Here is a 20,601-nt window from a genome sequence, read left to right as displayed (position 1 = left end):
TACTACTTCGCGGCTGAGCCGTTTTTGCTACTAGACGTTTCCACTTCAATAACAGCACTTACAGTTACAGCATCATATGACGGTGCCACGTTGAAACTCACTGAGCTCTTCAGTAAGGCCATTCTACTGCCAATGTGTGTCTATGGAGATCACATGGCTGTGTGCTCGATTTTATACAGCTGTCAGCAACGAGTGTGGCTGAAATAGCTGAATCCACTAATTTGAAGGGGTGTCCACATACTTTAGTATATATAGTGTATATTCCCTTTATTCCTTGTAATTACATATTGTCAGGAATATGCTCCTAAATACCTTTTTATAGACTGCATAACAGATATGAATTCTAATTTACAAAACATATGTTTGTACTAAGTGTTTTATTGTTTATGTGGGTGTAGTAGTGATTGCTTTATGAAAGTTGTTATGCAACCTTCAAAGAAAGTGTGACCATAAATTAACTAATGTTACAGATCTGGATTGGGGGGGAGGGGAATCTGATCCTAGATCTGTACCTAGGGGAAACTTCACACAGAGCAATATTGTGACCACCCAAGAATGAGCTGAGCTTCACATCTATTATCTCGTTAGGTAAAGGAAAGACCACCTGCCTCCCATTACTGGAAGTGCATCACAGGGTCCTAGCTATCCCAAGTATATCAGTCATGAGTCCTAATCCACAGTTGTCTGACAAGGGAAGTCTGAGAACTGTCCATGATTCTCCAATTGGCCAAATTGGTGTCACGAGTATCCACCGTATCCACACAGGCCACTGTAAGAACCAAAGATTCTTATTGTTAAACCCAAGATCGTTCACATGGGGCTTTTACATGGGAATCATTTCCACACTGTGAGCACTCAATCAAGGAGGTGGGCGGAGGAAACGAATTAATTTGCCCCCAAATTAATTAGTGTTAATTTGCATATTTCTGTTACTTTTCTAGGAAGTTTAGGAAGTCCATCTACAAAAAAAAGAAACGTTTTGGGAACAGAAAACTGTATAGAGATTGGATGTTTAATCTGAGAAAATAAGTAGAATGTGGAACCAGTTTCGTCTTGATTGATATAGTCCCTCTGACATGCCACTAGACTTCCTCTCTTTACCAAATATGGTATGAATAGGAAATCCGTTAGGGGAAGTGAAAGCATTTCCCCCTTCTTCATCTGTGTGGGAGTTTAGGCTTCAATTGTCTGCCCCAGCTACGACGCAACTAGAGAATGATCTGACTGAGACACCCTGGCTAATACGTTCTAATAATTCATTCAGGAAAGATGGAGAGTTATCACTGTTTCTTGCTGCTTTGCTCCCTGGTCTTTGCGCTGTCTTTTGCAGAGGAGACAACGTTTGAGAAGGAGATCGACCTTACAGAGTTTATTAGAAGGATTTCTTCCTCTGGACTACTGGTTAGGGATCAGCCTCTAGCTATCAACAGAGACCTTCGCCTTGAAACAAACTCACCGGAGGAGCTTGGAGATCCAGAGGATTCCATTCCCATCTGGACTGATGAGGAACCAGTCATCCAGAATACACTCAACACCGGGACTACCATCCCTGATATTCCTGACTATGGCCCCATAGTGTTGACCAACAATGGGGTGATCAAGGGACTCACAGTGGAAAAGTCCCACATATTTTATGGGATCCCGTACGCGGACCCACCTGTGGCCACGTACCGCTGGAAGCCCCCCAGACCGGTGACCCCGTGGCCGGGGATGCACGACGCCACGTACCCGAGGGACGCGTGTATGCAAGGCTGCAGTGGCCCTATATCTGACGAGTGCCCTCAGAAGGTAGGGGACTAACACAGATGGGCTTGATAATTATGTTATGATTTAGCACAATGTTCTATGCCATGTGCCGCGTGTTAACAGTGAAACATGAAATTAACAAAGTCCTGAATAATCTCCCGATAACATCCAGGAATGTCTTTGATTCATCAATAATGTGAGTATTTTATTTGCCGTGTGAAATGGCGTCTGAAATGTGAATATTTGGTTTCTGAAATGAAATGTGATCGTCCCATAGGTGAGTGAGAACTGCCTCTACCTCAACATATTTGTACCTCTGGATGTGAACTTCAGTTCCCCTTTACTGACAACCCTGCCAGTGATGGTGTGGATCCACGGGGGGGATTTCATTGCTGGCTCAGCCTCCAAGCCCCTGTACGATGGGAGGTTCATCAGTAACTTCACTCACACTGTGGTGGTGAGCATGGAGTATCGGCTAGGTAAGACAGGTCTTACCAGTTTCTCTAGGTACATATCTAGGATCAGTTTCCCTAAACCTAACCTAACGTTAATCATCAGTGAGGAAATGCCTAACTGACCAGGGTCTGTATTTCAAGGGAACCCTGCACCTCTTCACTATACAACCTTTGTCTATTTATCCAGGCTAGTTTCCTTGAGATCAATTCGTTTCTTTCATAAGAGACCTGGAACAGGGCAGAGACAGTCCAGAGACCTTGTGTGATTCATTAATGTGTGTGTGGTGGGGTGGGGGGGGGCAGCATAGGGGGGAAGTGCATTGAGTTTGCTGATTACATTACCCTACACAGTCCCAAAAATAGGATTGTGATTCCAAACATTTCTGAACAGAGAGCTTGTCTGATTTAGCAGAAGACCCTGGGTATATCAAGTTGCTGTATATATAATATACTTTTCTCAAGTGGACTTAGACTCCTCCCATCCTGTCCTCAATAAATACCATTTGGTGGGTGTAGCGAGTTGTGACCCTGTGGTGGCCTGATCAATATGGGTGTGTGAGACCATTGAGAAAATGCTATTATCTGTGTGGGTGTCAGAACAGGCTGGTGGGCAGAGATGGGAGGATGAGTTAATTGTAATGGCATAAATAGAACCATATCAAAACACCATGTGTTGATGTGTTTGAATCTGAGGGGTGTGTTTTGTGTACAGTTTTTCATGGTCCATGGAACTTGCTGTATCATTGCAGGGGCGTTTGGTTTCCTCGTCTCGGGATTAGACCCCAAAACCTCAGCAACCGGGAATTATGGGATCCTGGATCAGCAGGTTGCTCTTCTCTGGGTTCAACAAAACATTGCTCTGTTCGGAGGCGACCCCAGCAAGGCAAGCACGTACACATTATCCTGGCTTGTGTTCATTAGAGCATGCAAGGGAAATATTTACAAATGTTTGGCAATGGAGTGTTTCTTAGACTAGCCCACGTAGTCCCTGCCTGTTGATGTCTGTTTTTTATCTTAACGCCTAATGATCCACGGTCACACAGTCGTACAAAATGACAACATCTAATTTTCTTCCACCACCTCAAGTCCTTGATGATCAGGTGCAGCGTTGGGGCTCAGGTGCAGGGTTGGGCGTTAGGTGCAGGGTTGGGCGTTAGGTGCAGGGTTGGGGCTCAGGTGCAGGGTTGGGTGTCAGGTGCAGGGTTGGGGTGCAGGGTTAGGGCTCAGGTGCAGGGTTGGGCGTTAGGTGCAGGGTTGGGGCTCAGGTGCAGGGTTGGGGTGCAGGGTTGGGGCTCAGGTGCAGGGTTGGGGTGCAGGGTTGGGGCTCAGGTGCAGGGTTGGGGCTCAGGTGCAGGGTTGGGGCTCAGGTGCAGGGTTGGGGCTCAGGTGCAGGGTTGGGGCTCAGGTGCAGGGTTGGGCGTTAGGTGCAGGGTTGGGCGTTAGGTGCAGGGTTGGGGCTCAGGTGCAGGGTTGGGGTGCAGGGTTAGGGCTCAGGTGCAGGGTTGGGGTGCAGGGTTAGGGCTCAGGTGCAGGGTTGGGCGTTAGGTGCAGGGTTGGGGCTCAGGTGCAGGGTTGGGCGTTAGGTGCAGGGTTGGGGCTCAGGTGCAGGGTTAGGGCTCAGGTGCAGGGTTGGGCGTTAGGTGCAGGGTTGGGTGTCAAGTACCAGGTTGGGGGTCAGGTGCAGGGTTGGGGTCGGGGAAAGGGTTGGGGTCAATTCCATTTAAATTCAGTCAATTCAGGAAGTAAATATACATTTCAATTCCAATTGTTGTCATTGAACACTGAATTGGAATTTCTGTCTACTTCCTGAATGGACTGAATTGAAATGGAATTGATCCCAACTCTGGTCAGGAAAAACTCCAGATACACTGAACTAGATATTCACATTCTGACAATGTATAGAAATACCTTGTTGACAAGGTTGTATTTCAGCAGTGGTTGTTGTTGAATGACCTCTATATATCCCGTGGTGCTGTCGTGACTGATTTGTAGTGACGCCACACTACTGGGAGAATAACAGCCTCTGTGAGGCATGGCGAAGAGCTCCTCCAGCCCTGATGAAATTTCCCTGAGTGGTTATCGAGTGGGGAAAGATGCTGTTTGGGGATAGGGCTATGCTGCAGAGTTGGGTTGCAAAATTCCAGGAACTTTCAATAGATTCTCTGGTTTTCCAGAAGCCCTAGTTGTGCCCTACTGCAGAGACAGACCCAACACAAACACATTCGTTGGATCATGCAGAAAGACAGATCGCTGGCATCTCATACAAACAGCTAGTACCACACGCTGGTTGGTTCAGTAAAAGTGATGTTGAAAGCCTTTCAGTTCTGTATACTAACTCCATCAAACAAAGATCAACAGCTTTATCATTCTGCATTATATCTAAATGAGGCATAAAACCATCAGGATTATGTGTTTGTGTACGTTGTTATGTTCTCTGTCTGTGGATATACAACACAACCCTGATTATGGCCCATTAACATCCAACACAGGTGACCATATTTGGGGAGAGTGCAGGAGCCCAGTCAGTGAGCCTCCATCTGATGGTCCAGAGCAGTAAGCCCCTGTTCAAACAGGCTGTGTTCCAGAGCCTACCCTTCTCCATCCCTTTCAAGACCAGGTCGGTGACCTCTAACTCCTAACATCTGGGTAGTGTTCATTAGGGCACACTGCAGCAAAAACAAGCGTTTCTCATTGGACAGATCCACACTTATCTTCCTGTTTCAGTCCGTTTCCTTCCGTTGGCCGACTGTACACGTGACTCAGCTGGTGGTCTTGATCGCTAACTCCTTAAAAGAATAAATCCGCCGTAGTGGAAACGGCGCCACTGTCCGCCCCACCGCCGTTGTTGTTGTTTTTGTTTTGTTGACGAAGCTGAGCGTCGTGCAACGTAACAAAATAAATGGCAGTACGTATTCTACTGTTCTATCGCGCGTGCGATGATGGCAAAGGGAAAAATACAGTGTTCATTGTTTCCAGTAACTTCTTCGTTGTTATAATATCCCAAACAGACGTGGCGGTTTCACCATTAAGGATTCCAGGTTTAAGAAGGAGACCCTCACTTTGCTTCTATCATCTATATAGATCAACTTATCCTTCCCACATTTTGAATGAGTAATCCTTACCATATGTGAAATTGACTACAAAAGTGAAAATTCAATCAATGTTATTTATCCCCTCAGGGTTACAGTTTAGACATGCTAATTTGTCCAAGGAGACGAGGTACCGTTAAGTTCCTGTCCATGTCCTAGTAAAACAGTCATTCCATCTCCAGCTGTCGTTACTCTCCTTGTAGAGATGTGGCACTACCTAATGTTCCCATTGAGCAGAGAGAGACTATCTGTGGTCTGTTTTCTTTGTTCCAGACATGATGCCCTGAAGCTGGGGAGGGACTTTGCCAGACAGGCCAACTGCTCTGTGAGTGACATCGTGTGCCTGCTGTCCCTCAGTCCTCAGGCTGTCCTCGCTGCCCAGATGAAGTCAAGTAGGAGACCAGTCTTCTTCTGTGTCTCTGTCTGTCTGTCACTGACTGACCGTTTTTAGACAGAGTTGTGTCCCAAATGACCCCCTATCCCCATAGGGCTCGGGTCAAAAGTAAGGAACAATTTGGGACACAACGAAAGTTGACCCTCTACCTATCTACTGTTGACCTATCGAAGTTGACCCTCTACCTATCTACTGTTGACCTATCTAAGTTGTCCCTTATTCATGACAAAATCAACATCTCAGAGTTGTGTGTTTCACTACAGAGCTAGTTGTTTAGTATTTTGAGTGGAGTCATTTTATGTATATTTACAGGGTGTATTTTGGTAAGTAGCTAATTGTTGTTCTCTCTGACTCTCTCTCTCTCTCTCTTTCTTCCCCCTCCTCATCTCTCTTCTCTCTGTCTCAGGTTCCAAAGTGGTGAATCCCTTCAAGTTCCTGGAGATCTTTGAGACCTGGGGGCCCTACATAGATGGAGAGCTGATCAAGGAGCAGGCTGTGACTGCCTTCCAGAAGGGCCACTGGCAGAAGGAGAAACCAGTCCTCCTTGGTATGGACCACTTGAAATACACTCACATTTAACCAGAACAGCTTTTAACGGCTGGCCCCATAACACATAATAATACATTTAATTTGGCAGATGTCTTTCAGGACACTCAAGGACAACTTACAGTATATTAAAAGTAGGTACTCTGTACTAGTGAAGACATCTGTTCCACACTTAAGGTTACAGAGGTGGTTCGGTGCATGTGTGATGACGAGTAACCATTGCCAGAGACCTGAAGAGTTGCATTGGCTCCCCAAGTCAATGCCTGGACTTTGGCTAAGCTGGCTAATGCTGTGACTTAATTAGATTGAGTAGTTGAATGTTAGACGGTGAAGTGCAATTGGTTCCCTCTCAGCTGGCCACTCGACATAACACATCTGTAGGAGAGATTCTTCGTCCCTGATGTGTTCTGTGTCCTTCCCTTCTACAGGATCCATGGTTATATTCATACCAGGGTTGTGTTCATTAGGGCTCGCAATGAAAAATGTTTTAAAGCATTATATAGAAAATGTAAATGATTCCAGATAGTCCCTCCCTCCCTGTTTCATCCTGATTTCTTCTGTTTGGTGCCTAATGAACACAACCAAGATTATACCAGAACATTTGGACCAAAGTTTTGAAGGCATGTACAACAACCTTGCAGGGACCACTTCAGAGGAGGGGGTGATCTTTGTGTACGGGGTCTTCACCAAGCCTGTGTCTGCGGTGGAGTGCATCGTCTACACTGCGGCCATCTTCAAACAGCACGCCCTGAGGATCCTACGCAAGTACCTGCCCCTGTACAAGGACATTGATCGACGGGACATGCTGGCTCAGGTAAAATCTGACTTTCACAGAGGGTGCGTCCCAATAATCTCTCCTTTCTCCCGAAGTGTGCACTTGTTCACTTCCCTTAATGGATTTGGCAGGAAATTACTGGTATGGAAACTCCAGCCTATGCCTACACCAATCCAATGCTTTTAAATGAGTAGTGAACGGGTCCAGACATCAGGAAGACGAAGTCATTGGGACGTAGCCAGGGAGAAACTCAGTGTTGTCCATGCAATCATGTTAGATAAAAAAAGACACATCGAATGTAAAAAGGACACTGATCAATCATCCCAAAAAGTAATGTTTTACATTTAAAGTCAACAAAAGTTTTGGCAATGTTCATTGTCAGGCTCCAGATCAGTGGTTGTAGGGCTAGACGGTCACGTCTGCAGCCAGTGGACTGTAGATAGAGACCTCGGAGCGTGATGAGGACACATCTGCCCATCTCCTCGCTTCATCTCACCGCATCTAGATGAGCCTTGTTGAGCTCTGGGGAGAAGGTTTCAGTAGGTACAGATCTAGGATCAGCTTCCCCTCCCCCAATCCTAACCTACAAAACATGCTAAACTGACCCAAGATAAGCGTCTACTCTAGTGGTACCTTCACCCTACTCCCCATGCTGAAAATCTCTTACTCAATTCTCTGTGGGAATGCTCTGTCCAAGTCATCAAAAAAATCAGGACGGACTTAATCATTATAATTATAGGCTACCAAATTTGTATTAGGTTCTGATTATTTTTTGAGTAACCGAACTATCACAATAACCCAGAGAGCTAGGTTTCTAACTGCCTGAATTATTTTAGAGGTAAATGCTTTGAATATTCTGATTTTAATCTGTGTAGAGATGGGTTACTTCATAGTTTGGTTCTTCAAAGTGCAACTCCGTATGATTACCAGCAGAAGGGGCTAGAATACTACTTTCTGTTTAGGCTCCTCCCATGGCCATCCTCTTCAAATAATCATTAGTAGTGCTGTCTTGGAGCAGAGTGCCATTGTCTCTTTGAGATGTATACCACACAGTGGAAGCAGATCTTCAGGAAATAAGAGACACAGAGGAAGACTACCCAATCACAGTTTCCCCAAGCTACAGATCTAGGATCAGCTTCCCCTCCCCCCATCCTAACCTTAACCATTATCGGGGGAAATGCAAAACTGACCAAAGATCAGTGTCTAGGGACAACTTCACCCAATCACAGCCAGAGAGCTGCCATCAGATAGCCTGGGCTGCATAATGAATATGGCTCTATTTCACTACCAGCTCAGGCTAGATGATGTTCAGTGTGGATTACAGGATAAACTGACTCCAACCACACTAGAGACAACAACAGACAATGAATACATAAGCTGCATCAGTAGAATACATGCATTCACTGGAGTGAGGGAAACGCGCTCATTTCCAAGTCCACATCCAAAATGTGAAACAGAGAGCTCGGATGGTAAATAGCCTCAGGCACTTTCTCTGAAGGTTTTGAATCTAAAGTGAGAGATGAGTGTGCTGAGAGAGGCAGGGGGCAGAAGGTGACACTCCCATACCTGTTTGGTATTCATATACAGTTCACTGTCAGACTGTGTGTGTGTGTGTGTGTGTGTGTGTGTGTGTGTGTGTGTGTGTGTGTGTGTGTGTGTGTGTGTGTGTGTGTGTGTGTGTGTGTGTGTGTGTGTGTGTGTGTGTGTGTGTGTGTGTGTGTGTGTGTGTGTGTGTGTGTGTGTGTGTGTGTGTGCAGTGAAGAGGAGGAAGGACCCCCCCCCTTCCTAAAGGACAGGTCTCAGGGGAGGGGAGGGTCATGACAAATGTCAGCTATAGCACTGAGGCCACATGGCTCAGCCTGGGAGAGGGAGAAGGAGAGGTAAAGGGGAAGAGAGCGGGGGGGGGGGGGGGGGGGGGGGTAGAGAAAGTGAACTGGGGAGAAGGAAAGGGGGAGATAAAGTGAGCTGTTGAGAGAGCGAGGGGGAGGTATCTGTGACCAACAGATGCATATCTGTATTCCCAGTCATGTGAAGTCCATAGATTAGAGCCTAATGAATGTATTTCAATTGACTGATGTCCTCATATGATCTGCAACTCAGTAAAATCTTTGAAATTGTTCCGTTTTATATTTTTGTTCAGTGTATATCCTTTGAGGACACTGAGGGTTACAGGTGTTCTAGATGATTCTGTGCCGCGTAGGCGGCTGCCCTGAGTGTATTCCTGAGTATAGTTTCCAGGTAACAAACAAGACAAAAGGCTTTGAGCGGAAGTTCTGTAGCACACACACTAGCCACTAGGGACTCTTTTCTCTGTTTGTTGAACTCAATGACCTCTCTGTTTACCCACAGATTGTATTGAACTCAATGACCTCTCTGTTTACCCACAGATTGTATTGAACTCAATGACCTCTCTGTTTACCCACAGATTGTATTGACTTCAATGACCTCTCTGTTTACCCACAGATTGTATTGAACTCAATGACCTTTCTGTTTAACCCCAGATTGTATTGACCTCAATGACCTCTCTACTTACCTCCAGATTGTGACAGACTACGTCTTCCTTTGCCCCTCCCGCAAGGCAGCCCGAGCAGGCACCAAAGTGGGCAGCGCCGTGTGGATGTACGTCTTCGACCATGTGATGTCAGACCACAGTGTGTGGTCCGGTCTGTCCTTCTGCTACGAGCATGTGTGTCACGGCGCTGAGCTGCCCTTCCTCTTCGACACGGCCTCCGTGGCCAACTTCACGCTGGCCCCACCCGAGCGGCTGCTGTCCAATCGGATGCTGTGTTACTGGGGGACATTCGCCCACACCGGGGACCCGGCCTCACGGATGCAACAGAGCGGCTTCTGTAGACAGCAGCGCCTGCCGGCCTGGCCCCGCTACTCGGACACCAGCTCCTGGTTGGTTATGAACTTCACTGTCCGCTCCCATGCCCAGGTGGGCACCAGGGACCATATCTGTGACTTCTGGGACAAGCTGGGCATCTATTAGGGCACAGGGGTGGGCATGGGGCGGGCAAAGGTGTTGGTATTGGTTATGTATGCATACATAGTGTGTTATGTCACATTTGGCAATTCACCCTACAGTGGGAATGGTTGTCACCCTGTACACACCATTTATATAGTATGACTTACACTTAGAGATGATTTGTGAAGCACTTATGTAGTCCTTATGAAGCCTTTATGTATGCTATATAAAGCCTTTAGGAGGTGTACTTTGTTTAAAGTGGGACCAAAGCTGATTGTGTTTGTTGAAACTGTGTGAAGTCAGTTGACATTCAGTGACTTGACCTCCTTATAGAAGATTATTCTATTGTCCATTTAGTTCATAAACAATGGAAGTTTATCTTTTACATACCCCATTCTCCCTGGGAGACATGCACATACAGGACATACACAGAGGGATTGGGGCTAGAGCCAGGGTCAGACACAGTTATGTCATGTTTATGACTATATTATGATGGTGTTATAACATAGTTTAACTATGACAGTGTTAACAGTGACTTGTGACAGTTATAACAGTTGGAATATATTATGACTTATAATATACAGTTTGGCTATATTATGACTGTTATAACACCGTTTATGACCACATTATGACTGTTATAACATACAGTTTGGCTATACTATGACTGTTATAACATACAGTTTGGCTATACTATGACTGTTATAACATACAGTTTGACTATATTATGACTGTTATAACATACAGTTTGGTTATACTATGACTGTTATAACATACAGTTTGGCTATGTTATGATTGTTATAACATACAGTTTGGCTATATTATGATTGTTATAACATACAGTTTGGCTATATTATGACTGTTATAACATACAGTTTGGCTATATTATGACTGTTATAACATACAGTTTGACTATATTATGACTGTTATAACATACAGTTTGACTATATTATGACTGTTATAACATACAGTTTGACTATATTATGACTGTTATAACATAGTTTGACTATACTATGACTGTTATAACATACAGTTTGACTATACTATGACTGTTATAACATACAGTTTGGCTATACTATGACTGTTATAACATACAGTTTGGCTATACTATGACTGTTATAACATACAGTTTGACTATATTATGACTGTTATAACACCGTTTATGACCACATTATGACTGTTATAACATACAGTTTGGCTATACTATGACTGTTATAACATACAGTTTGGCTATACTATGACTGTTATAACATACAGTTTGACTATATTATGACTGTTATAACATACAGTTTGGTTATACTATGACTGTTATAACATACAGTTTGGCTATGTTATGATTGTTATAACATACAGTTTGGCTATGTTATGATTGTTATAACATACAGTTTGGCTATACTATGACTGTTATAACATACAGTTTGGCTATGTTATGATTGTTATAACATACAGTTTGGCTATGTTATGATTGTTATAACATACAGTTTGGCTATATTATGACTGTTATAACATACAGTTTGGCTATATTATGACTGTTATAACATACAGTTTGGCTATATTATGACTGTTATAACATACAGTTTGGCTATATTATGACTGTTATAACATACAGTTTGACTATATTATGACTGTTATAACATACAGTTTGACTATATTATGACTGTTATAACATACAGTTTGACTATATTATGACTGTTATAACATACAGTTTGACTATATTATGACTGTTATAACATACAGTTTGACTATATTATGACTGTTATAACATACAGTTTGACTATATTATGACTGTTATAACATAGTTTGACTATATTATGACTGTTATAACATAGTTTGACTATACTATGACTGTTATAACATACAGTTTGGCTATATTATGACTGTTATAACATAGTTTGACTATATTATGACTTATAACATACAGTTTGACTATATTATGACTGTTATAACATACAGTTTGGCTATATTATGACTGTTATAACATAGTTTGACTATATTATGACTTATAACATACAGTTTGGCTATATTATGACTGTTATAACATACAGTTTGGCTATATTATGACTGTTATAACATAGTTTGACTATATTATGACTGTTATAACATACAGTTTGACTATATTATGACTGTTATAACATACAGTTTGACTATATTATGACTGTTATAACATACAGTTTGACTATATTATGACTGTTATAACATACAGTTTGACTATATTATGACTGTTATAACATACAGTTTGACTATATTATGACTGTTATAACATAGTTTGGCTATATCATGACTGTTATAACATACAGTTTGGCTACATTATGACTTATAACATACAGTTTGGCTATACTATGACTTATGACTTATAACATACAGTTTGGCTATACTATGACTTATAACACGTCTATGACTATATTATGACTTATAACATACAGTTTGGTTATTATGACTGTTATAACACGTTTATGACTATATTATGACTGTTATAACACAGTTTGGTTATATTATGACTGTTATAGTATAATTTATGAGTTATAGTAGATAAAAGAACATGCGCTGGCACACACCCAGAATAATAGTTTGTGTGGAAGTGCTGACTGACGGCAAATAAATTATAGTTTATGACTTATAACATACAGCTTGACTATATTAGGACGTTATAAAATACAGTTTGGCTATTAGGACTTATGACAGTTTATGACTGTTAAAACATACCGTTTATGACTGTTATAACATATAGTTTGACTAAATTATGACTGTTACAGTTTGACTTATGACTGTCATAACATACAGTTTATGACTATGACGTTATAACATAGTTTATGACTTATGACTGTAATAAAATAGTTTGACTTTATTATGACTGTTATAACACAGTTTATGACTATATTATGACTTATAAAATACAGTTTGGCTATATTATGACTGTTGTAACATTGTTTATGACTTATGATGTTAAAATACAGTTTGGCTATTATGACTTATGACAGTTACTTATAACATACAGTTTGACTATAATATGATATAACATACAGTTTATGACTATTATGATGTTATAACATAGTTTATGACTATGACTTATAACAGTTTATGACTATATTATGAATATTATAACCATCGTTTAGGACTATACTGACTTATAAAATACACTTTGACTTATAAATACAGTTTGGCTAAATTATGACTGTTATAACATACAGTTTGGCTATTAGGACTATATTATGTTTTTTTTTTTTTATGTAACCTTTATTTAACTAGGAAATTCAGTTAAGAATTATAACTGTTATAACATATCGTTTATGACTGACTGTTATAACAGTTTATATCATGACTTAACAGTTTATGACAATATTATGAGTGTTGTAACAGTTTGACTGTTATAACAGTTGATGACTGACTGTTATAACAGTATGGTTATATTTACTGTTATAAAATAGTTTGACTACATTATGGAAGCGTTAACAGTTTGACTATATTACGACAGTGTTATAACGTACAGTTCTAATGACATGTTACTGATGTAGTATCCAATGAGGGGAAGAGAAGAAGACGAGGGGAAGAGAAGAAGACGAGAAGAAGACGAGGGGGAGAGAAGAAGACGAGGGGGAGAGAAGAAGACGAGGGGGAGAGAAGAAGACGAGGGGAAGAGAAGAAGACGAGGGGAAGGAGGGGAAGAGAAGAAGACGAGGGGAAGGAGGGGAAGAGAAGAAGACGAGAGGAAGGAGGGGAAGAGAAGAAGACGAGGGGAAGGAGGGGAAGAGAAGAAGACGAGAGGAAGGAGGGGAAGAGAAGAAGACGAGAGGAAGGAGGGGAAGAGAAGAAGACGAGGGGAAGAGAAGAAGACGAGGGGAAGAGAAGAAGACGAGAGGAAGGAGGGGAAGAGAAGACGAGGGGAAGAGAAGAAGACGAGGGGAAGAGAAGAAGACGAGAGGAAGGAGGGGAAGAGAAGAAGACGAGGGGAAGGAGGGGAAGAGAAGAAGACGAGGGGAAGAGAAGGAGGGGAAGAGAAGAAGACGAGGGGAAGAGAAGAAGAGAAGAAGACGAGAGGAAGGAGGGGAAGAGAAGAAGACGAGGGGAAGGAGGGGATGAAAAGGTGCAGTCATCCTTCACTCCCCTGACGTATGAAGCATATCTGTGTATCTACTTCGGAAGGATTGCATGTTTTTATTTTTCTAACCCTTTCTCGTTCCCAGCTGCCTCGTGCTGTGATTTGTTGCCTCTTCTCTCTAGCTCTCTCTTTCCATCCCCCTCTTCTCTCTAGCTCTCTCTTTCCATCCCCCCTTCTCTCTAGATCTCCCTTTCCATCCCCCTCTTCTCTAGCTCTCTCTTTCCATCCCCCTCTTCTCTCAAGCTCTCCCTTTCCATCCCCCTCTTCTCTCTAGCTCTCTCTTTCCACCCCCCCTTCTCTCTAGATCTCCCTTTCCATCCCCCTCTTCTCTAGCTCTCCCTTTCCATCCCCCCTCTTCTCTCTAGCTCTCTCTTTCCATCCCCCCTTCTCTCTCTCTTTCCATCCCCCTCTTCTCTCTAGTGCTCTGTTTCCATCCCCCCTTCTCTCTTTCTCGTTCCATCCCCCCTCTTCTCTCTAGCTCTCTCTTTCCACCCCCCCCTTCTCTTTAGATCTCCCTTTCCATCCCCCTCTTCTCTAGCTCTCTCTTTCCATCCCCCTCTTCTCTCTAGCTCTCCCTTTCCATCCCCCTCTTCTCTAGCTCTCTCTTTCCAACCCCCCTCTTCTCTCTAGCTCTCTGTTTCCATCCCCCCTCTTCTCTCTAGCTCTCTCTTTCCATCCCCCCTTCTCTCTCTCTTTCCATCCCCCCTCTTCTCTCTAGTGCTCTGTTTCCATCCCCCCTTCTCTCTTTCTCGTTCCATCCCCCCTCTTCTCTCTAGCTCTCTCTTTCCATCCCCCCTCTTCTCTCTAGCTCTCTCGTTCCATCCCCCCTCTTCTCTCTAGCTCTCTGTTTCCATCCCCCCTTCTCTCTCTCTCTTTCCATCCCTCTCTTCTCTCTAGCTCTCTCTTTCCATCCCCCATCCCCCCCTTCTCTCTAGCTCTCTTTCCATCCCCCCTCTTCTCTCTAGCTCTCTTTCCATCCCCCCTCTTCTCTCTAGCTCTCTCTTTCCATCCCCCTCTTCTCTCTAGCTCTCTCTTTCCATCCCCCCTCTTCTCTCTAGCTCTCTCTTTCCATCCCCCCTCTTCTCTCTAGCTCTCTCTTTCCATCCCCCCTCTTCTCTCTAGCTCTCTCTTTCCATCCCCCCTCTTCTCTCTAGCTCTCTCTTTCCATCCCCCCTCTTCTCTCTAGCTCTCTCTTTCCATCCCCCCTCTTCTCTCTAGCTCTCTCTTTCCATCCCCCCTCTTCTCTCTAGCTCTCTCTTTCCATCCCCCCTCTTCTCTCTAGCTCTCTCTTTCCATCCCCCCTCTTCTCTCTAGCTCTCTCTTTCCATCCCCCCTCTTCTCTCTAGCTCTCTCTTTCCATCCCCCCTCTTCTCTCTAGCTCTCTCTTTCCATCCCCCCTCTTCTCTCTAGCTCTCTCTTTCCATCCCCCCTCTTCTCTCTAGCTCTCTCTTTCCATCCCCCCTCTTCTCTCTAGCTCTCTCTTTCCATCCCCCCTCTTCTCTCTAGCTCTCTCTTTCCATCCCCCCTCTTCTCTCTAGCTCTCTCTTTCCATCCCCCCTCTTCTCTCTAGCTCTCTCTTTCCATCCCCCCTCTTCTCTCTAGCTCTCTCTTTCCATCCCCCCTCTTCTCTCTAGCTCTCTCTTTCCATCCCCCCTCTTCTCTCTAGCTCTCTCTTTCCATCCCCCCTCTTCTCTCTAGCTCTCTCTTTCCATCCCCCCTCTTCTCTCTAGCTCTCTCTTTCCATCCCCCCTCTTCTCTCTAGCTCTCTCTTTCCATCCCCCCTCTTCTCTCTAGCTCTCTCTTTCCATCCCCCCTCTTCTCTCTAGCTCTCTCTTTCCATCCCCCCTCTTCTCTCTAGCTCTCTCTTTCCATCCCCCCTCTTCTCTCTAGCTCTCTCTTTCCATCCCCCCTCTTCTCTCTAGCTCTCTCTTTCCATCCCCCCTCTTCTCTCTAGCTCTCTCTTTCCATCCCCCCTCTTCTCTCTAGCTCTCTCTCATCCCCCTCTTCTCTCTAGCTCTCTCTCATCCCCCTTTCTCTCTAGCTCTCTCTCATCCCCCTTTCTCTCTAGCTCTCTCTTTCCATCCCCCCTCTTCTCTCTAGCTCTCTCTTTCCATCCCCCCTCTTCTCTCTAGCTCTCTTTCATCCCCCTTTCTCTCTAGCTCTCTCTCATCCCCCTTTCTCTCTAGCTCTCTCTTTCCAACCCCCCCTTCTCTCTAGCTCTCTCTTTCCATCCCCCCCTTCTCTCTAGCTCTCTCTTTCCATCCCCCTCTTCTCTCTAGCTCTCTCTTTCCATCCCCCCTCTTCTCTCTAGCTCTCTCTTTCCATCCCCCCTCTTCTCTCTAGCTCTCTCTTTCCATCCCCCCTCTTCTCTCTAGCTCTCTCTTTCCATCCCCCCTCTTCTCTCTAGCTCTCTCTTTCCATCCCCCCTCTTCTCTCTAGCTCTCTCTTTCCATCCCCCTCTTCTCTCTAGCTCTCTCTTTCCATCCCCCCTCTTCTCTCTAGCTCTCTCTTTCCATCCCCCCTCTTCTCTCTAGCTCTCTCTTTCCATCCCCCCTCTTCTCTCTAGCTCTCTCTTTCCATCCCCCCTCTTCTCTCTAGCTCTCTCTTTCCATCCCCCCTCTTCTCTCTAGCTCTCTCTTTCCATCCCCCCTCTTCTCTCTAGCTCTCTCTTTCCATCCCCCCTCTTCTCTCTAGCTCTCTCTTTCCATCCCCCCTCTTCTCTCTAGCTCTCTCTTTCCATCCCCCCTCTTCTCTCTAGCTCTCTTTCATCCCCCTTTCTCTTTTGCTCTCTTTCATCCCCCTTTCTCTCTAGCTCTCTTTCATCCCCCTTTCTCTCTAGCTCTCTCTCATCCCCCTTTCTCTCTAGCTCTCTCTCATCCCCCTTTCTCTCTAGCTCTCTCTTTCCAACCCCCCCTTCTCTCTAGCTCTCTCTTTCCAACCCCCCCTTCTCTCTAGCTCTCTCTCATCCCCCTTTCTCTCTAGCTCTCTCTTTCCAACCCCCCCTTCTCTCTAGCTCTCTCTTTCCATCCCCCCTCTTCTCTCTAGCTCTCTCTTTCCATCCCCCTCTTCTCTCTAGCTCTCTCTTTCCATCCCCCTCTTCTCTCTAGCTCTCTCTTTCCATCCCCCCTCTTCTCTCTAGCTCTCTCTTTCCATCCCCCCTCTTCTCTCTAGCTCTCTCTTTCCATCCCCCCTCTTCTCTCTAGCTCTCTCTTTCCATCCCCCCTCTTCTCTCTAGCTCTCTCTTTCCATCCCCCCTCTTCTCTCTAGCTCTCTCTTTCCATCCCCCCTCTTCTCTCTAGCTCTCTCTTTCCATCCCCCCTCTTCTCTCTAGCTCTCTCTTTCCATCCCCCCTCTTCTCTCTAGCTCTCTCTTTCCATCCCCCCTCTTCTCTCTAGCTCTCTCTTTCCATCCCCCCTCTTCTCTCTAGCTCTCTCTTTCCATCCCCCCTCTTCTCTCTAGCTCTCTCTTTCCATCCCCCCTCTTCTCTCTAGCTCTCTCTTTCCATCCCCCCTCTTCTCTCTAGCTCTCTCTTTCCATCCCCCCTCTTCTCTCTAGCTCTCTCTTTCCATCCCCCCTCTTCTCTCTAGCTCTCTCTTTCCATCCCCCCTCTTCTCTCTAGCTCTCTCTTTCCATCCCCCCTCTTCTCTCTAGCTCTCTCTTTCCATCCCCCCTCTTCTCTCTAGCTCTCTCTTTCCATCCCCCCTCTTCTCTCTAGCTCTCTCTTTCCATCCCCCCTCTTCTCTCTAGCTCTCTCTTTCCATCCCCCCTCTTCTCTCTAGCTCTCTCTTTCCATCCCCCCTCTTCTCTCTAGCTCTCTCTTTCCATCCCCCCTCTTCTCTCTAGCTCTCTCTTTCCATCCCCCCTCTTCTCTCTAGCTCTCTCTTTCCATCCCCCCTCTTCTCTCTAGCTCTCTCTTTCCATCCCCCCTCTTCTCTCTAGCTCTCTCTTTCCATCCCCCCTCTTCTCTCTAGCTCTCTCTTTCCATCCCCCCTCTTCTCTCTAGCTCTCTCTTTCCATCCCCCCTCTTCTCTCTAGCTCTCTTTCATCCCCCCTCTTCTCTCTAGCTCTCTTTCATCCCCCTTTCTCTCTAGCTCTCTCTTTCCAACCCCCCCTTCTCTCTAGCTCTCTCTTTCCATCCCCCCTCTTCTCTCTAGCTCTCTCTTTCCATCCCCCCTCTTCTCTCTAGCTCTCTCTTTCCATCCCCCTCTTCTCTCTAGCTCTCTCTTTCCATCCCCCTCTTCTCTCTAGCTCTCTCTTTCCACCCCCCTCTTCTCTCTAGCTCTCTCTTTCCATCCCCCTCTTCTCTCTAGCTCTCTCTTTCCATCCCCCTCTTCTCTCTAGCTCTCTCTTTCCATCCCCCTCTTCTCTCTAGCTCTCTCTTTCCATCCCCTTCCTACCAACCCACATGCTCACAGAGGCATAACAGGCTACTTATTTACTAAGGCAAAGTATCGATTTCACAGCAGTAAGTCCAGATCAATAGAAAAGGGTATCTAGAATCTCAAAACGGCCCTAAAGGCAACTGAGGTCATGTGGGTAATTCCCTCTTGAACAGTCTACTTCCTTGTTAAACAGCAGGGCTACAGATTACAATGCATTCTCAATAGAGGTATTACAGTATTACATTTTCCCCACTAATGATTAAAGTTAGGATTGAGGGAGGGGAAACTGGTCCTAGATCTGTTCCGTGGGGAAACTTCACCACAGAGCCTCAATAGACTACAAAGGATGGCTCATGTTATCCTATCCATAATCCACTATAAAATAGCTAGCATAAAATTATTAATTCCCCTGTAATTTATGTAATCTTCAACTGTATTCACCACCACCCAGATGGTGGGTATAAAGCTCTGAGGACAAATGTTATGGTATTATATCATTGAATTGTAATATCATATGGAAATAAGCCTAGGGGAAATGTAATACATTTTTTCAGGCATGATGTTCTGGCTCTGTATTTCAATATATAACTCTTCCCCTTTTTTGGAGTTTACCCGCCGCGTTGCTAGCATTCAGGTTTTGGGTTAGAAATAGGCATAGCCACTACATTGATTCAGTGTATTTACACTGCATATCTGGAGCACATGGTTCTGTTCCAAATGGAACCCTATTCCCTTTACGGTGCATGGGCCCTGGTTAAAAGTAGTGCACTATGTAGGGAATAAGGTGCCATTTGGGAAGCAGCCTGGAGTACATGGCTCTCAATGTCAACGGAAGCCACTGTGATGTGTCCCTATTTTCCTCTCTCTTATGGTGGCCTCTCTTCTAGATGCCAAACTCACTGCAGTCTCTGACCTTTTCCCTCTACAGTGCCAGTCTATGCCACACACACACACACACACACACACACACACACACACACACACACACACACACACACACACACACACACACACACACTTACATGTGTGCATGTACGCACACACACACACGCCAGGACACACACACACATAAGCACAGACATACACACACTGCCTGTACAGTCCCACGCTGCCTGTACAGTCCCACGCTGCCTGTACAGTCCCACGCTGCCTTTACAGTCCCACGCTGCCTGTACAGTCCCACGCTGCCTGTACAGTCCCACACTGCCTGTACAGTCCCACGCTGCCTTTACAGTCCCACGCTGCCTGTACAGTCCCACGCTGCCTGTACAGTCCCACGCTGCCTGTACAGTCCCACGCTGCCTGTACAGTCCCACGCTGCCTGTACAGTCCCACGCTGCCTGTACAGTCCCACACTGCCTGTACAGTCACACACTGATTGTGAGATGTGTTGACACCAAGAGAGAGAGCCAAATCATCCTCATTAACACTGGGCTCTACTGGACATTCCACCGCCCATATACAGTTGTCCAATACCAACATGAACTGCATTACAATGTCATCGATTGAGTGATCAGAGATGTCTGGATGTACAATCAATGGCAACTAATCATAGCACCACACTAATGGCTAGTTCCTGACTGGGGTTCTCTCTCTCTCTCTTTCCAAATCTTATAATCATCAATGAGGACGAGAAAACTCAGAGAGACTATCCACCTCATCCACTTATAATGAGGGAATGGCCTGAGTCAGTGGCTGATTGTCACTAGGATCTAAATTATCTCTGGCACTCTTTGCGAGCAGAGGCTTGCATGGACGCATTCCAAAAATATCTGATTATGGCCACGATGGCGGCAATTAAATATCAGATGACAGCTCCGCTCTGCACATCGGCCATGCAGCAAGCCAGGATGCAGAGGTGTGAGGTGCTGTTGTTGACGGTGGAGACTTTGAATGCAGCCTTCACATGGAAGAGAGACTAAATTAGTTAAACAATTCTGGCCCTGAAAAACCCTTGTAATTAAAAATGGGACACTATGTAAAATCCCACAAACACATACTGTGATTTTAAAGTTTTTCTGATTACATCAGGCAGCTGTGTGACAATTAGACAAGCTATTACAATTAGATATGGAGGAAAAGGATTCAGAGGATCACATTTATTTGAAGATTACATTTTGACTGATTGACTCCTTTGGCATCAGAGGCAACTG

At 45.0% G+C, this 20,601-nt stretch overlaps 1 protein-coding gene across 1 annotated transcript; it reads left to right on the top strand.

Moving 5' to 3' along the window:
- The first annotated feature begins 1,148 nt into the window (after positions 1-1,148).
- On the top strand, positions 1,149-10,247 carry LOC139533753 (crystal protein). Its single transcript, XM_071332094.1, has 8 exons — positions 1,149-1,788; positions 2,024-2,225; positions 2,951-3,084; positions 4,691-4,818; positions 5,564-5,682; positions 6,091-6,231; positions 6,872-7,044; positions 9,545-10,247. The coding sequence occupies exons 1-8, from the start codon at positions 1,270-1,272 to the stop codon at positions 9,995-9,997; spliced, it is 1,869 nt and encodes a 622-aa protein (XP_071188195.1). The 5' UTR covers positions 1,149-1,269; the 3' UTR covers positions 9,998-10,247.
- Positions 10,248-20,601: the final 10,354 nt, after the last annotated feature.

This window comes from Salvelinus alpinus, chromosome 11, assembly GCF_045679555.1.
Source record: "Salvelinus alpinus chromosome 11, SLU_Salpinus.1, whole genome shotgun sequence".
Taxonomy (NCBI): Eukaryota; Metazoa; Chordata; class Actinopteri; order Salmoniformes; family Salmonidae; genus Salvelinus; species Salvelinus alpinus.
Note: the sequence above shows the minus strand (reverse complement) of the source record. Positions and strands in the feature narration are given on the sequence as shown.